Source organism: Solanum dulcamara, chromosome 10 (genome assembly GCF_947179165.1).
Source record: "Solanum dulcamara chromosome 10, daSolDulc1.2, whole genome shotgun sequence".
Taxonomy (NCBI): Eukaryota; Viridiplantae; Streptophyta; class Magnoliopsida; order Solanales; family Solanaceae; genus Solanum; species Solanum dulcamara.
Genome location: NC_077246.1, coordinates 11,249,497 through 11,267,740, shown reverse-complemented (window position 1 = coordinate 11,267,740; position 18,244 = coordinate 11,249,497). Strand labels below are relative to the sequence as shown.

General features: G+C 35.0%; 1 protein-coding gene across 1 annotated transcript; it reads right to left on the bottom strand.

Moving 5' to 3' along the window:
- Positions 1-939: 939 nt before the first annotated feature.
- Positions 940-6,088, bottom strand: LOC129905034 (probable beta-1,3-galactosyltransferase 2; the record flags this gene model as incomplete). The annotated part of the gene is made up of 11 exons (XM_055980427.1): positions 940-1,448; positions 2,294-2,403; positions 2,482-2,607; positions 2,684-2,771; positions 2,870-2,990; positions 3,361-3,433; positions 3,850-3,913; positions 4,015-4,217; positions 4,325-4,392; positions 4,531-4,590; positions 5,990-6,088. Coding segments are annotated over 11 exons (1,161 nt in total), but the record flags the coding sequence as incomplete, so codon positions are not given.
- Between the last annotated feature and the right edge of the window lie 12,156 nt (positions 6,089-18,244).

Below are 18,244 nucleotides of genomic sequence, written 5' to 3'. Positions count from 1 at the left end.
TGACTCCCTATCTTTATTTATTTAGTATTTTATCTAAAAATCTTTTACCTGTTTTAAAATTCTCAAGTTATTATTTTTTAGAGATAATTCAAGTTTTTTTTCTTCTTACTTAATCATATTTTAGTCAAGTTTTAATCACTCTTAATTTACTTAAAATATTCAAATGATTTTTAAATTATTTTTTTAGTCAATTTCGATAATATTTACTTCCTTTATAAATTCTAAGTGTTTTAAGTTAGTATTTCTTTTAAATAATTGAAATGTCTTTATTATTTTCAATTAATATTTTTTTAAAGTTAGTCAAATATTTTTTTCAAATCGTCGGATAACCACGCGTTAGCGACCACTTTGATTGCTTAACACCTTCTCAAAGTGGAAATAATAACCCCTTACCCATTTTCTCTAAATTTTTTAAGACTTAAATCTGGAGAATCTTAGTAGCGCAGTTGGTTGACTACCTGAACTCTCACCTTGTTGGTAAGGGTTCGATTCCCCACATTGTTATCCCCTTCCCATTTCCCCTTCAAAAAAAAAAAGACTTAAATCTGTTTCAAAATTAAGTTTTCTTAATTTCTTTAAATAATTAAGTGACGACTCTTTTCTAAAATTGATTTTTCACTAAAAATTGAAATTAATTTTAAAGTTTATTTCCGACATAACACAATAGTAACGCAATATAGAGAAATGTCATGGAAAAAAGACACAGGATATACCTTGGTGGCAAAAACAAGATATCAGGCAAGCCATGGATCTTGAACCTTAGCTGACTAGGAAAATTGCCAACAACCTGGAATTGGACCACCAGAGATGAGAAACAAGAGCATAAAATGAATAAAAGCTCAAACTGATACAGAAGATGAAAGGAAGAAGACAAGAAAGATTCCTACCCACTCAAATTGGAGAGTGGGTAGGAATGAAATATCAAACACTCCCCAAAACTAAACAAAGGAAAAGTTTACAATTGGGGCAAAGATGAAGTGTCATGATCATGTCCACTGCACTGTAAGTAGTAGAAAGTCATCCAACATGAGTGGAAGATTTGGTACTATATGAAAACAGCAAAGGCTTGCTGATGTATACACTAATTAGTTTTATTTCCCCTTAAAAAAACTAACAAATGTTATTCCTAAGCATCTAAAATGAATGGTTGTTTACACTTGATTTCACATATCGACCATGATAATGTACAATTCATATTTTACAAGCTGACCAAACTAAATTCTTGGGAGACATTGATCATTTTGTAGAGTCCTTAGGATCTACTAGCAAACTCCAGAGATTGGACAAAATGCTGAATTATCAGAAGACAGAGCTCCACAAAGCATTCTCGTTTTCCCCACATCGTTGATGAACCTCCTTAATCCTCTCTACAGACTTGCAAATACCACTGCAGCTCCAATCAAAGGAAGCAACACAGATGTTGCCGGTTTGAGCTTTCCACTCGCAATCTGTTCAAACAAGAATCCTTAAGACCAAATAGAGTGATTGATGAACAGAACCAAGGTCAGGTATATATATTCAAAGAAGCAATTCAAGAATCTTCCAGATGTTCATTCAGAGAAGCAAGTTAAGTCAATAAATGTGATTTCTCCAAGCATATGAGATAAGCAACTAATTTGAATCCTATCTCACGCGATTGGCAGAAAGGGCATGTAAGTCCAAGGCAGCCATGAGGAAGAAGTATGTTTCCTGATACATTGCCGTTGCACATGTGAACTATAAAGTCCAAGGTGGTGACCAGGAAGACGGCAAGCAGGTTGACATTTAAGTTCCTTAATCTGTATTAACGGATTGGTATTCTAACGTCCGTGATGTAGTATAATGTCAACATTTAATGCAAACTATCACTTCCATGTTAACAGAAGGGTGACACAAAAGAAAGAGGCATATGAACTCTAATATAAGAAATCCTTTTAATGTACACAATCACGAAGGACATTTCAAAAAGGTCAAATCTGATGATTCCATCGTTTATGATTGAGTTGCAGAAACTTCAGGATAGGTATGCTACATCTGAAACAAATTCTTTCTGGTTAAAGAATCTCTTTCTAGTTGCTCTAGAACAATTAGGAGATTATCTAGAAGTTTAAGGGTGATAACAAAATCTTTTTTTGAACATAGAACAATCATCAACTGACTCTCCCTTTCTTACTGATCTTAGAGATAATATCAGATAAAAGCAGATGCCACTGAAGTCGACAAATACCAATGCTCGATGCAGATTAAGAAATCATAACTTCCGTGAATCTTAAGGCTGACTGCATATGTGAAATAGGGAGTTGGAAGTTGTTACCCGGTGGAGTTCCACAACACATTTTGCGGTCATCTATATGTTCCACATCCAATCCAATGAACCATGATCCCAATGTAACATCCTCGTTAGCATACTTATGTAGAATATGCCTAGGAAATATATTTCTAGATCAGCAAATGATATTTGATTAACAAACAATCCCATTCCATAAGAAAACAAATTCTTACCGGTTTATAGATATATAAGTGGCCAAGTCTTTTGAGATGGCATATAGCTGGCCTGTTGCATGTCGGAAATACCTGTTCCCGTCCTCACCAAATTTCCAATGCTCGGGTTCATGATATCTCACTCCCCTACAAGTAAAGGGGAAAAAAATGGAATAAATATAGGACATTCCTTAAGCACAAGTTCTGGTAATTCTCTGCTTACTTCTGCGCAAGGACAGGACCAGATTTCATGCAACCAATATATACCCTTTGTTTTGAACGATGTGTAGCTAGAGTTGCTGCAAGTGTTCCTGAATTTTTGAATACATGCAGGTTAATAGTGCGAGCAAAGATAGTTCAGTTGTCACAATAGGAAAATGGTATTTAGAATCCAAAAGGCTGCATTTACCTATATTTACATGTACATCGTCATCAACTTTGACATAGAAATCTGCATCCCAAAGTGCAATAGCAGTAATAAAATAGCTCTTTGTCTTGGCCGATAATTCAAGGTATCCCTCAACATGTTCCTAATGAAGTTCAATTGAAAGTCAACTTTTGAGGAACAACAAACTGTCTCCCCTTTTCACTGACATTACCGACAACAACAACATACCCAGTGTGATCCCACAAAAGAGGTCTGGGGAGGATAGAGTGTACGCACATCTTACCCTACCTCGTAGAGATAGAGAAGTTGTTTCTGATAGACCCTCAGCTTTAAAAAAACACATTCCAGAACAGTTTGAAAAAGGGAAAATGTAAATGATAGCAGTAACAACGACGAAATAATGTGAAACAGAAAACAGTACACAACATACAAAAGAAAGAACAGTAACAACAACGAAATAAGGCGATAACTGAAGCACAAACAAACACAGGTAATCAAGCAATTGACATTACCAGCCTCAAGAAATCTCCATGCTGTTTCTCTTCTGCTTCAATTGCTCTATCAAGAATGCCACCTGATGTTGCACTGGTGAAATAATAATTAAATGAGTAATAATTTAAATGACCAAGCACCTGACAATAGATAGGAGAAACATACAGATAATTTATCTAACATATTTGATAATTATGGATTCTGAACTCTTCCAGAAATTAAGAACATCGTTTAATCATCAACGCATTCATTTTCTTTCTTTCTCTCTCTCTTTCTTTTTCTTTTTTCGGAGAAAGGTAATAGTAAATCATCAACACGTTCTTGAAGAAACTTCTGTGGTAAATTCAAAGAAATATGTTCATGGTGTAGCCTCTCCCTGACATTGAGACAAACAAAAGAATGGAAAATGAGGATTATTGCCCAATACCGGCAAATCATTACCATCTACAACATGAAGTTTGGAACAATCACCTGAAGGACATCAGGCCTATAGTCCAGTGATCACATACCTGTGTCCGATTACAAACCGCATCACAATACCCTTTTCCTCCTCAAGCTTCTTGAGCTTATCACCTGCTTTACCACAAGTAAATAACGAAAATTTCAGTAGGCACCATGTTATAATAGATGCACACAAATAAGTCAGAACACACCGTTAATGAAGTTTCAAGAACCTTGAGGCATCCAGGTAGCACGAACTGAGTCTCTTCTCTTTCGGCTACTAAAGGCAGTGTTTATCCCTATGACCATGAGATATTTTCTCTTTTCAGAGATCTTTAGATCTTCGGCTATTGGAGACCCACTCGTTATAGAATCCTGCAACGCCCTTGCTGCAGCTAATTCCATCTCCAGATTCGAGATTGTTGTATCCAGGGTTCTGCATTTTGTTAAAGAAGAAAGTGATTAACAGCTCTTACTTTTTAAATACTTATGTCAAAGAATGATTCTCACAAAATCTATGAATAACAAGCATAAGTAACATACTGTACAGCATGATGCGTCCTTGAAGTATCCGCAGGAATATACTTGGATTCACTTTTTACAACCTTCTGCTAAAAATAACAAGACCAAAGCCATTAATGCCGGACGAACTTGAATACCAGAGTACCTAAGATTACATTGCTGTCTGCTTTTCTTGCATTTAATGCTTTAAATGTTGTAGGATCACTGTCTTTGCAGACTAACCCTACCTTTTGATCATCAATATGTGTTGTCCTCGATATGCCTTTAGCTTCAGGTACTGCCACACTCTACAGCCATAATAACACAGTTAGCAGTGAAGACAGACATGTTCATGGCATATTGAATAAATTGGAGAAAGTTGCAAAGGGGGAAGCTGGTAGAAAGAACCGTTCTAAAGAAAATTCCATGAATAGATAGAGTCAATGGTACAACAGACAATGCTGCCTATACCAGAATTAACTTTCGAGGTTTATGTGAATATATTTGTTAAATGGTTTCCCCTTGCAGTCTTGTTTGCTAAAATGAATGCGGATGGGTGGCGGCTTTCTTTGAAAATTTGGATTGTATAAGTTTAACACCACATTGTTGAAATGAAGGAATAACAAGTCTCTCGTACAAACTTCTAACCCTTCAATGTCCTCAAATCTTTTCAGATAACCAAAAATCTAGGCTAACGAGTAATGACAGTGACAGCTACGGTGCATTTAAACACCGATATCAATGAACTTTCTTTAACTTGAAAAGCATTCACCTCCAACTAATCAAACCACAGAGAAATTTGCATTAACTTAACTCTAATGTGAGAATACATATATTAGAGATTTCAGGTTCTATTCAGTCTCAATACCACACAATCGGCTTCATTGAGCGGTGCCTAAATTTACGATGGATGTATTAAAGAACGGCATAATACAAGAACCAACATTCAAACTTGATCACAGTTGGCAAGTAAACACTCAAACTCTGAGTGTGCACATCTATATACCTCGATTCGTCTCTACTATGTTAGTTGAACATCTCGACTTACAAAATGATCATCTAGATACCTACAAAATCTATACGTCACGTTAACGTTCGGATGTGCACAAGACACAATGGGGAAATGTTTAGTCATCAATTGAGACCAAGTTGACTTGTCTAGATGTAGAGTGTTTACTTGCCAGCTAAGACCAAATTTGAATTTATTTTTTTTATGTATTATGCCTTAAAGAACACATTCTCTTTTTGGACTTTCTTGATCAATGAATTCCTCTTTGCACTTAAAACTTACCAATAGCCAAAATGGAAATGGAACCTAAGGCAAAAGCACCTGCTTTCATCAAATACTCAATCCATGATTTCCTAAATTTTATGGACAAATTCTACAGATCATTAATAACCACACAGGAAGATTCAAAATGGGAAGACAAATACTTCAATAATAAAATAAAAATAAAAACCTTCATAATCCAATCAAAAACAGAAATTTTCTGAAACACAAATATGACATGCATAAAGTTGAAAGAAACACTACAACAAATAAAGAATTTTCTATATTATATTTAGGGACAATAACAAATATAAGTATTTATAACCAGCTAAAGGCTTTAGCGAAATTCTGGATTCAATGATATTAACTAAATTGACACTAAATATTTTTAGAAAAATATATTGCCACTAAATTAGTGAAAGATGAAAAGAAAGAACCTGTGAGTGAAGAGCATTCCAGCACAGAAGCAGCCAATATAGAGTAAAATGGTCAAATTTGGAGAAGCAACACCTCTTTTGCTTTTCCAATTCATTGTATTATTCTTCATTCATTTAAACTCACAAGTCAACCCAGCCCAACAGTACCACTATTTCAAGAATTTTCTTTCTCAAACAAAATAAGATGTCAGCAGAGACTATGTAAATCTCTGATTATGGAAGTTTGTTTTTTTTAAGGATTTTTCAAGTGTGTTGTCTCTTTGTGCTTTCTGTTATGTCAACTGAGAAAGAGCACTAAAGTGTAGTAGGTTGAAACTGAAGAAAGAAGGTCTGGCAGTTTGTGGAATTTTATGGAATGGAATACAAGACCCTCCACATATATAATATAGAATCACTATATACCCACTTCTTTTTCTCAATTCATTATATTTTATTAATAAATTAATTGGGTGAGTATTTTTTAATAAATAATTATTAATTTTAGTGATGTTTTTTTATTCATTAGCATTTATAGCAATATATAATAATATTATGATAAATTTTTTATATATTAAAAGTGAATTATGCATGCAATATAAATGTATTATAAGTGTTTTAAAATATATTATGTTTGTTTGGTAAGAAATTGACACAATGTATTATAAGTGTATTAAAGTGTGTGATAAATGTACTATCTGTAAATAAAACATGTATTATATGTGTTCTATAAATTATTTTCAGTAATATATATTAAAATTGTATTATAAATGTATTATACGTGTCAAGCGAAAAAGTAGATTTTTGATAATATGTATTACAATTGTATTATAAATATTTTCTTAATATAACATATCTATGTAAGTTTTCCATACATAAATATGTCTTTTTAACTTGGCTCAGTTGACATATATGTTCTTCAATTTTGAATATGAACAAGTAGATATTTAAATTTGTATAAAATTCAACAAATAGCTAGATATACTAAAATTCAACTTAAGATACACAATTGATGTGTAGAATGCCACCTAAGACAAATATTTTTATTTGTTTAATTTTATACAAATTTAAAGTGTCTAATTATGCATACTCAAAATACATAAATATCAATTAAAATCGAGTTAAAAAAATATGTTTATATATTATGTCTTTATTTAACTCCTCTATCCAGGAGCTTTCACATTTTTTTCACAACCTAAAATTGAAGGTAGAGGATGTGTAGGGAAGAGTTTTGCATCGATCCTTAAAGTGGTTTCTTTTATATTAGATTAAGCAATGTTAAATTCTTGAACTAGTTTTTGGATAATTATACTAAAGATTTATTTCTATCCATGATATCAAAGTAACGTTCATTTTAATTTTTATTTTTAATGTTGAATTCTAATATTATATTATCCACATATCAAATGTTTAATTTCGAGCATGAGAAAATTTGAAGAGTCTCACATCGATCTTTTAAGAGATGTATAATTTTTTTTATATGACTTAAATAATTACTTTTTAAATTAAATTTTGAGATTAAGTTAAACCCAAAATAATCACTTCAAAAATTGTGGACTTGTAGTGGTGAAGTAAGTATCTTTTAATTATGAATAAAAAATTTCAGATTTGAACCTATTGAATACAGAATTATCTTTGTTAAGGAGTATTTTATTCCTAATTTGAAATATTTTGATGTAAATTCAAATTTTATCGTGCTTAATATAGAGTACTGGATATTTGATAAGAAAAAAATCAAAAAAAAATTAGTGGGTACAAAATGTAAAAATTATTTTTGATGTTGAATGAACCCACAAGATTAAGATAAAAGAAAAGGTAATTCATAAAGTTTCATTCCTACATATATAAATATTAATATAAAGTCTTTTAATATGAATTATGACATGACTAAGATCTTTTATATTATTTTATAAGAGATATGATAGCAATATGATTGGCTTTCTTTTGTTGTGTGAAAGAGACATGTTAGGTAGGCAAATGTACCAAACCATGTCTTTACCATGTCTTTGTCTTGGCAAAGGAATTGTGTAGATGTTAGTTGTTTTAGGCTGGAAAAGGGAAAAGGGAATTAATCTTTTTCTTTTTTTCCGTTGTAATAATTTATAAATATTTTGAATGAAACAAAAATATTATAATCCCAAAATTAATCTCATTATTAAGTCTAAAAAATCAGAGAAACAAATATCAGACTTTAAATAAAACCAAATTGTTTTCTAACTCACATTCATAGTTGCAGGAGAGTAAGGTTAAATTATTTTTGTAGCCTTTTATATTATTAGATTGATTTGTTCTTCTTGGTTTTACTTTTTTGTTAATATAAAATAAAATTAATTATGGTCAAAACAATGTACTAATATCAATTTTTTTATTTGATATGGTTTATCGATTTGATACGATTTATCAGTTTTCTTTGTACACCCTTAATCACAAGAAGCTTTATCGCAACATCGAGAAATAGACTAACTAATCTTAAGTCAAAGGGTCGAGAAACTCAACACCACTATTCTTGAACAACTAAGAGCCGACCTTCTTTTCGCACTATTACGGATATGAAAATAATGGTCAAAATCGAATTCAATTGCCAACTGCCCCTATTGAAAATAGGATTGACTACCGATTTCGAAGGAACTGGAGTTACATTCGTTTTTCATTCAAGAGTTCTTATGTGTTTCCACTGTAATGACCTTGAAGGTCATTTTTGACATTTTTGATAAAATTACCATTTTATCGCTCCCGTTAGTTTCTCTGAGTCACTTTTGGTTGGATTTGAAAGTTGGATTTTGGAGATCTTGTGAAAATGTGAGGTTTTGCTAAAGAAATGAGTTTTAAAGACTTAAGTTATCAAATTCTAAGTTTTGAAGTCATTTGTAGTTTCAAGTCTCGGAATGAAATTCCATCGGTTCCATTAGTTTCGGAATGTGGAGATTGGTCTAGTAGAGTTGTCGAAATCAGATTTGGAGTTGAAACGTGGATTTTAGGTCCGAAGTTGGAAATTGAGTTAAAGTTTGATTCAAATTTGACTTTGATCAACATTTGGGGTTTGGGTGCTCAAATTGGATTTCTGATGGTTCCAATGGGTTCAGGAGGTGATTCTAACACTAGAAATGACTTCGTTATAATTTTTGGAGGTCCTGAGAGTATTTTGGGTATTTCAAGTGCCGAAACTAGTTTAGTTGCGACTTATCGGATTCTGAGTCAAGGAGACATCGAATTCAAATTCTAATGATTCCATTGAGTTCGGAACATCGATTTTAGTATGGTAGCATATAGATTTTGTTTGCTCGGGATTCCGAATGAATACCAAGGATCGATTCCGAGATTTGAAACTTAGTGAAATTGTTGTGTTATCTGATATCTGGTGCAGGAATATTTGTTCTTCGCGATTGCATAGTTCTAGTCGCGATCGCGAAGTGTTAGTAGAGCTAGTCATCACAATCGTGAGGCCTTCTTCGCGATCGCGACAGTCAATTAATGAGTTGACCGAAGCTACTCATCGCGATCGCGAGAAAAGGAGTCGCGATCACAAAGAGCAATACTTGGCAAGACCTGAAATTTCGCAAAAGTTGGGATTTATCCTATTTTCACCATTTTGAACCCTAGAAGCTCGGCTTAGGTGATTTTGAAGGGGCTATTCAAATATCTTGGTGTGGGTAGGTGTTTTTGACTTCAATCTTTCATTACCCAGTGATTAATGCAATTTTCACTTTCAATTCATGATTTTAAGGCTTTAAAAATTGGGGGTTTCACCAAGAACATTTGATTCTTTAAATGGGTGTTTTAGGGGTGGTTTCAACTCCAAATTCAAATTGGTTTTCAGGATGAGTTTCTAAATACTTCAATGATCATTTTTATGTAAAAAAATTTAGATTTTCTGTTCGTTTTAAATCGGATATTTCGGATTGTTCGGGTCAAATTTGGTTCGACTTTTAAAATGTTGATTTGGGTATCGTTAGACTCGTGTTCTCATTAGGATTGCATATTTGAATAGATTATCTTGATTTGAAACGTCAACATAAGGATAAAACTCAGATTCTGGAGTAGTTCGAGATTGAAATCGAGGCAAGTGGATTTCTAAACCTTTGCTCAAGCTTGTAGGATCATGTATTCATGTTATACGTGTTTTGAAATAATGGGAAGTGATTTTGGGGATTATTTGATGTTCAATCGGATTTGATAATGAACAAGGGGGTAATAGATGGCAAATCAGATGATTTAGCATGTTGTGATCGATATGAGTTGATACTTTGCTTATTGTGAATACTTGAATATGTTGTTGTGATATGAGTTATGACTTGTTGATATTATCATTCCATCATTGTATTTTACATGGACATTTCCTATTTGAATTGGTTCCGATACTTTGAGATGGAATTTGATTCGATGATTATGTCAAAGGAAAATAGTTCCGGCGAGAGATGATTTATGCAGAAGGGAAATAGTTCCAGCAATGCCGAAGGGAAATGGTTCTGGAGAGAGATGATTTATACCGAAGAAAAATGGTTCCACAGATATATGGTCTATGTGTGGCCCTGTCATGACCCAAGCCTAGGGCCTAGATGCGACACGATGAATGAGATACCCGTAGGTATCTCACCCAAGCCTCTTAGCATTCACATGGCTTTTCATAGGTAATGACATTTAAGAATAAGCAGAAGAAAAAGGGGATAATAGGACTAAGCACATGGCTTTTCATAGGTAATGGCATTCAAGAATAAGCGAAAGAAAAAAGGGATAACGGGACTAACAGGAAACAACATAGCACAAGAGTAGTTAACAACATCAACATCATCTATTTGTCCAACAATACCTCTACTTCTTTAGACTTGGCGGGGGCTAAGACATATCCCTAGCTCACCCTCAAGATAAATGTCAAAAAAGTACCAAAAAGGTAACCAAAGATTATACATGACATAAGCTAGAAAAGATAGAAATGTTGTTCCCGAAATATGGGAACTCACCAACAATAGTAGTCTTCAACGAATCCAACTAGCCACGTGAAAGTGAATGCGGAGCAATGTTGGTCCCTACATAGTGATATCATGTAGGCAATACAGTATGCATTAGTACTTTGAATGTACTAAGTATGTAAGCATGCAATATAATGAAAAGCGTTAAGACATATGTAAGTAAAGTACGTAAGTGAGTGCATGCATGAATAATCAAATAATGAGCATTTGAAACCTTCATTTGAGGAAAGATGACCATAATCGGCATTTAAGACCATGCGAACTATTACATGAAATCCAACATAAACCCCCTACGTTGGCACGGGGAGACTACTTGCCGGGTAGAATTCTGTCAACTTTATTTATTTTTTTAACATTTATGGCTATTTCTGGATCTAATAGCCTAAGCCTACAAGGGCCCCTATGTTGGTGCATAGTTAATGAGACAAGGGGTTGCTACTAGGATTCCCTTACCAAATTTTACCTCAATGCCCCATTTGGTGCTAAGTCAATCCCACGAAATAGTTCATATAATAAGAACATAATCATTTACATAGTTTTAAATCATCAAAATATCATCTGATAGAATAGCTCATAAAAACTTTCATTTGATTCACACAAGTGAGAATTGACCTTTCACATGTGGAATACATTATTTCATAATCATTTCGTCATTATTTTATTTTTTGAGACTCCCTTTAATCATAGACATTTGCTTTCATAAACATTCATTTTGGAGTCAAAGCTTTCAATTCAAACTTCATTGAGAACATAGTAAAACTAGGTGGGTTCTATTCATTCAACCTTTAAATCATTTAAAACAATGCTAGCATGCTTGACAGTAATGAAATGCATCAATTAAGATGTCTTTGAAACAACCCACCAAACACCTTGAAACCTTTTCATGCCTTCATATAAGAACCTTTAATAAAATCATCAATTTCATGCAATTAAGATTCAATATTGACTACGATAGATAAATAAACTTCAAATAAACAATAATTCATGTATTTGGAATCATGATCTAGAAACCCTTAAGATTTCACCATTTGGAATTGAACTATTAAATTGAGAAAAACATTTGGGCTCCATAGGTGGAAGAACCTATGAATGAGACCCACATACCTTGAAGAATAAATCTCTAATGCAGCTTTGAAAATGGAGAGTTGAAGAAATCTTGAAATGGAACCCTAGCTACTTAAAACCCTTGGGAGAACCTTGAGAGTAAGGGACTTTGTGAATTTGAGTTTAAGTATAAGAAATGAGGGGTTTGGGACAGTTTAGGTCCTTTATATAGGTCAATTCATTTTCCCAAAAAACCACACCTTGATCATAAAATACAGCAAAAGAAGAAAATGCCCCTTTTAAAACTGGATGGACAGGCTTCATGAAGGACCCATCATGGTCCGTGATCATCACCACGGCTTATGGTACTATCCCGTGGTAGATGACTTAGGAAAAGTTTTTGGGAGTTTATAGGGAGAGCCTACAGAAGTGACTACCACGGATCACACCACGGTCTGTGAAGAGCTCAATGGCTCATGGTGATCGTCTGTGGTCCTTGCCTTAGAATATTTTCTAAGGCCTTAGGGGAGGAGTCACCACAGAGGGCACTATGGTTCATAGTGCTCAGTACGATCCGTGGTCCCTTTTCGTTGTCCTTTCCTTATAGGTCTGAGTCTCTGAATCACCACAACAATTGCTCATCATAAGGTGTGGTAAGGACCACGGCCCGTGGTGGCCTTTTGTGGTCATCACTGGTGTCATTTTTCTACAATCCTCTTAGATTTCATCTTTTGTTCTTTGTATTAGGACTTTTCAACTTCTGGGGTATTAAAATATATCTCCCTTGGAAACATTCGTATTTGGATGAGAATTATTAGCATAGAAAAGAACACGGCATGAGGACTAGCAACCCAACATGAATACAATGACACTTGAAATGCATAGAACATGAGATCTTTAAACTTTGCATAAAACATGACTTTAAAATTCAACTTCATAAACATGCATGCATATGAAGACTTAGAAAAATCTGAAACGTAGGAGTCTTACACATTTGAGCATGAATAACTTAGTACCTTAGGCTTGAGTAGAATGAAAGAGATGAGGGTGATGCTTCATCATATCCGCTCCCGCTTCCCATTTAATGCTTTCAACTTGTTGATTTCTCTAAAGGACTTTGATGAATGCAACTTCTTTGTTCCTTAATCTCTTAACTTGCTGGTCTAAAATTTCAACCGAGACCTCTTCATAGTTCAAGGTTTTTTCAACATTCACCACTTCTAATGGGATAATGGAACTAAGATCACCCACATATTTTCTCAACATAGACCCATGAACACCGGATGAACCATGGCCATTTTCAAAGCCAACTTCAACTCATAAGCAACGTTGCCAATACGTCTCAAGATTCTATAAGGCCCTACATACCTAGGGCTCAATTTTCTCTTCTTACTAAATCGAACTATACCCTTCATGGGTGAAACCTTCAAGTATACCCTGTCGTCCATACTAAACTCACGATCCCTTCTTCTAATATCGAAATAAGACTTTTGATGACTTTGAGCCATATTCAACCTTTCCCTAATGACCCTCACTTTTTCTAAAGCATTAAGTACCAAATCGGGACCCAACAAGGTCATCTCACCCACTTTGAATCAACCAATCAGAAACCTACATCGTCTCTTATACAAAGCCTCAAACGCTGCCATATCAATACTTGAGTGGTAGCTATTTGTTACAACCCGTATTTTTTGCATTTGGACATGTTAGGAATAATGGTAACAAGTCAAGGGCAAGGTTATGTTTGATCTTGTTGGATACAAGATTCTTATGACTAAATTTTGGATGTGGAAATACTAGAAAAGGTTAAAGGAAAAATTGGTAATTTTGGAAATTAGTTTTGTGAACTACTAAATAAGACTTATAGTTTTTGGGCTAAAAAAAAAGATAATAATAATAAGAGGAGTTGAGGCCCAAAGCAAAGGATGGCCCAAACCCATGGAAACTTAATTCTAGGTAATAAATTAATTAAGAGGGTCCATCATCTATATATCTTCTATCTACTAGAAACTTCAAGAGAAGACTTAAAGTCATCAAAAGAGAGAAAGAGAGCTAAGTCATCTTCCAAGAGAAGAAGAGACCGAAGCTAGGAAAAAAAAAGAGAAAACAAATTCCTAGTTCTTCAACTTTGATCCAAAAATCTTGTCTTCTTGAATTCTTGTCAAGTTTGAGGCCCTCTTCAACGTGGCATAATTAATTAAGAGAGAAAACTATATTTGTGGCAAGTCAAAAATTGAAGAAAAGGTAAGAATTCTATCTTTTTATGTTATGGAAGAAGTCTATGTGTTATAGCTAGTGGAATTAAGTGGAAATCATGTAATTATGATGTATGTGAGTGTGTGACCATGTGGGTGTGCAAGTGGGTGTGTGTGGCCATGTGGTGTGATGGTTGGGAGAAGAGGAATTGAACTTTATTTAGCTTGTTAGTTGTGTCGTTATGGCGGTTATAGTGTAATTAAAAGTTGAACGATTCGAGACGGCCTTGAAATTGGTTACAAGTTGTTATAGGAAATTATGTGATTTTAGTATAGTTTTATGAAATCATGGAAGTGGAATTTTAATATGGGAATTATTGTTATTCTTAATGAATTTGGAAGAAGACAATCCGATTCGGTAGTTTCGTCGCGTTTGTAGAAGTTTTGGGTGGATTATGATTTGGTAGAAATTTTTGGTATATTATATGGAATAATGTTAATTTCTTTTGAATTATATTTAAGTGGTCTTGAATTAGTGAATGGACATGAAAATGTTGATATTAGTGGCAAGGTGTGAAGTTGGAGTAAAAATTATCGCTTCATGTAACAAAAAGAAAGAAGAGAAAGAAGAAAGAAGAAGAAGAAGAAGAAGAAGAAGAAGAAGAAAGACTATTAATGTATTTTTGTAGTGATTGTTGATGTTGTCGGTATTGTTGTGGTTGTTGTTGTTGATATTTCGGCCTAGTTAGATTCTCGGGGATGTTGAATTTATAAAGGAGGTGCTGCCCAAATTTTTGTAGACTAGTAAGGACTAGAAATTGAACTCTTAAAGGCTTATAACTTACAATTGGCAATTGTGACTATTTGTAAAGTTGGAGAAATCGGGAGTTGAGTTGGAGTGAGCGTAAGAAGCGGATAAGGTATGTAAAGCTCTTCCTTTTCTTCTTTTGGCATATTCTAAGTGTAGTAGGTTGTAATTTGAGTCTCGAGAAAAATTTTGCTCATAGGAATCCGAGCTTGAATTTCCTATAAATCCATTCAGTGAAATTGAATTTAAAAACTCTTATATGTTGGGAAAAAAAAGCATGCAAATATCCATAGCCTCTACTTATGAGATCGGATCATCCTACAATCTTGATAGATGACTCCGTAAAGCCAAATATTTGAAATTCCCATACGCCACCTCGGCTTGGCCGGAGGTGGGCCCATTACCTCCAAAACTCGTCTAGTTTGTCCTACTTAGTTTATTCTGGTATAATATAAGGGGATAATTTTTGCCTGTGATCTTCCCTATTAAAGAATAATGTCATAATCGTCCCCTTATGTTCTAATACCCATTTTGGGACTATAAATATAATTTCAGAAATGCTTGATATATATATATATATGTTGCATTAGTTTCTCACTACTCCGCTCGTGCATACTACTGTGACTTCGTTTGCCAGAACCCGGGCCGGCTTTGCAATCGTGCATCCTATAACATATTCGGCAGTATGATATGTTACAGGTCCCGAGACCTCGCCATAGGGCCGTGTACTATTTACGGTGTTATGATGTGATATGGCATATGATATGTTCTGATGATATGACATGTTGTGCTGATATGATGTGTTCGGAGTTTGTACGGAGATTTGAAACCTTTCGGAGTATGATGTGTTGTGGTACCAGCGTCAGAGTGGTTACCACGTTTCCGAGCCTTATGCATGATTTTTATTTACATTATGTACATATATTTTCAGTACAGATTTTGATGTCCTGGTTTGGTATGTGCTCTTGGTACCTTTCCTTTCAGTTACGATCTATACTCTTTATGTTTGTGCTTTACATACTCAGTACAAAGTTCGTACTGACCCCCTTTCTTCGGGGGGCTGCGTTTATGCCCGCAGGTACAGACGTTCAGGATCCCTCAACATAGGCTACACACTTTCTGCTACTACAGAGTGCTCCTTTGACTGGGAGCCTGCATTTCGGTATATGGCTTTCCTGTGTACATGCTTCTGTATATTTGACCGTTTGGGTACGGCGGGGCCTTGTCCCGTCATATACTTCCGTTATATTCTGTAGAGACCTGTAGACATAGGTGTGGGTCATGGGTCGTGTATGTTCGTTCGTGTATGATTTGTGTCTTAATACGGTCCCTTTTGTTATAACGGCCAAAATGGTCCATATGTTTGTATATATGTACGTATCCAGTGACGCGCCCTTCGTCGCCCCTTTTTGGTTTGATATGTTATTTTCTGCACGCGCGGCTACTGAAATTAAGGATAGCCTGCTATTCTGATTGAGACAAAAATTAAATTGGAATTATTTTGTAATATGATGATTTGGTATGTAAGCTCGTTTGGGTATCCTAATAGGCACTAGTCGCGGCCCACGGGGTTGGGTCGTGACACTATTATTAAAGGCAAACTCAAGAAGCGGTAGATGGTCATCCCAACTTTCCTTGAACTCCAACACACAAGCCCTTAACATATCCTATAGTGTTTGAATTGTCCCATCGGTTTGAGGATTGAATGCAGTTCTTAGCTTTACCTTGGTGCCAAGACCTCTTTGAAACGATCTTCAAAAGTGAGAAGTGAAATGGGTACTACAATCCAAAATAATGGACACCGGTACACCATGCAACCTTACAAATTCCCGAATATATAACTTAGCATAATTCTCGACACTATAAGATGTCTTGATCAGTAGAATAGGAGCCGACTTAGTCATCATATAGACAATCACTCAAATCGAATCATGACATTTCTGAGTATAAGGCAAACCCACTAAAAAATCCATGATCACATCTTCCCACTTCCAAGTGGGAATTTCGATGTCTTGTGCTAGGCCACCCGACCTTTGATGTTCGACTTTAACTTATTGGCAATTTGGGCATTAAGCCATGAAACTTGCTATGTTTTTTTCATGCCACCCCATCAATAGAGCTCTTTAAGTCTCGGTACATTTTCGTTGAACCAGGATGAATAGAGTATGAAGAATTATAAGTCTCCTTCAAAATTAAACCTTAGGATATCCATATCCGGAACACATAACCGATCTTGCTAGTGAAGTACCCCATCTCCCCCTTGGGAAAAAACCTCTACTTTTGTTTTTTTACCAACCTCTATAACTCTACAAATGCTGGGTCAAGGTCTTCTTTTGACTTAACATCCACCACCAAAGATGATTCGAACCCATTATGAACAAGCATACCACCGTCATCGGAATCACTCAACTTCACCCTTAATCTTGACAATCGGTGAACCTCTTTTACCAACTCTCTCTTTTCTTCATCAACATGGGCCACACTCTCCATAAACAATCTACTAAGTGTATCGGCAACCATATTGGCTTTACCCGAATGATAATGCACACTCGAAGTTCTAGCCACCTCATTTGCCTTAGATTGAGGCCTTTTGGGTGAACACATACTGGAGACTCTTGTGATCGGTGAACAAATCCACATGTACTCCATAGAGATAATGCTGCCAAATCTTTAAAGCAAATACAATGAGCGCTAACTCAAGATCAAGGATAGGGTAGTTACTTCGTGCACCTTCAATTGCCTAGAAGCATAGGCCATAAATTTTCCATTTTGCATCAAGACACAACCCAAACCAATCTTTGAAGCATCAAAATACACCACAAAACTTCTAATCTTTCCGATAAAGTCAAGATAGGGGCAGAGGTAAGTCAATCTTTTAAAGTTTGGAAACTCTTCTCATATTTATCCGTCCATATGAAATTTTCCTTCTTTTGAGTCAATTTCTTCATAGGAGATGAGATAGAAAAGAATTCTTAGACGAACCTTGTATAATACATGGCTAGACCCAAAAATCTCCTAATATCCGAAGGAGACAATAGTCTAGGCCAATTTCTCACCGCTTTTGTTTTCTTTGGGTCAACCTTGATCCCATCACCATAGACTATGTGACCAAGAAACGCCACCTCTTTCAACCAAAATTCACACTTACTAAGTTTTGCAAACAATTGTCTATCCCTTAAGGTTTGAAGCACAACCCTCAAATGATTCTTATGTTCTTCCTCACCCAGAGAGTAAATCAAAATATCGCCAATGAAAACCACCACAA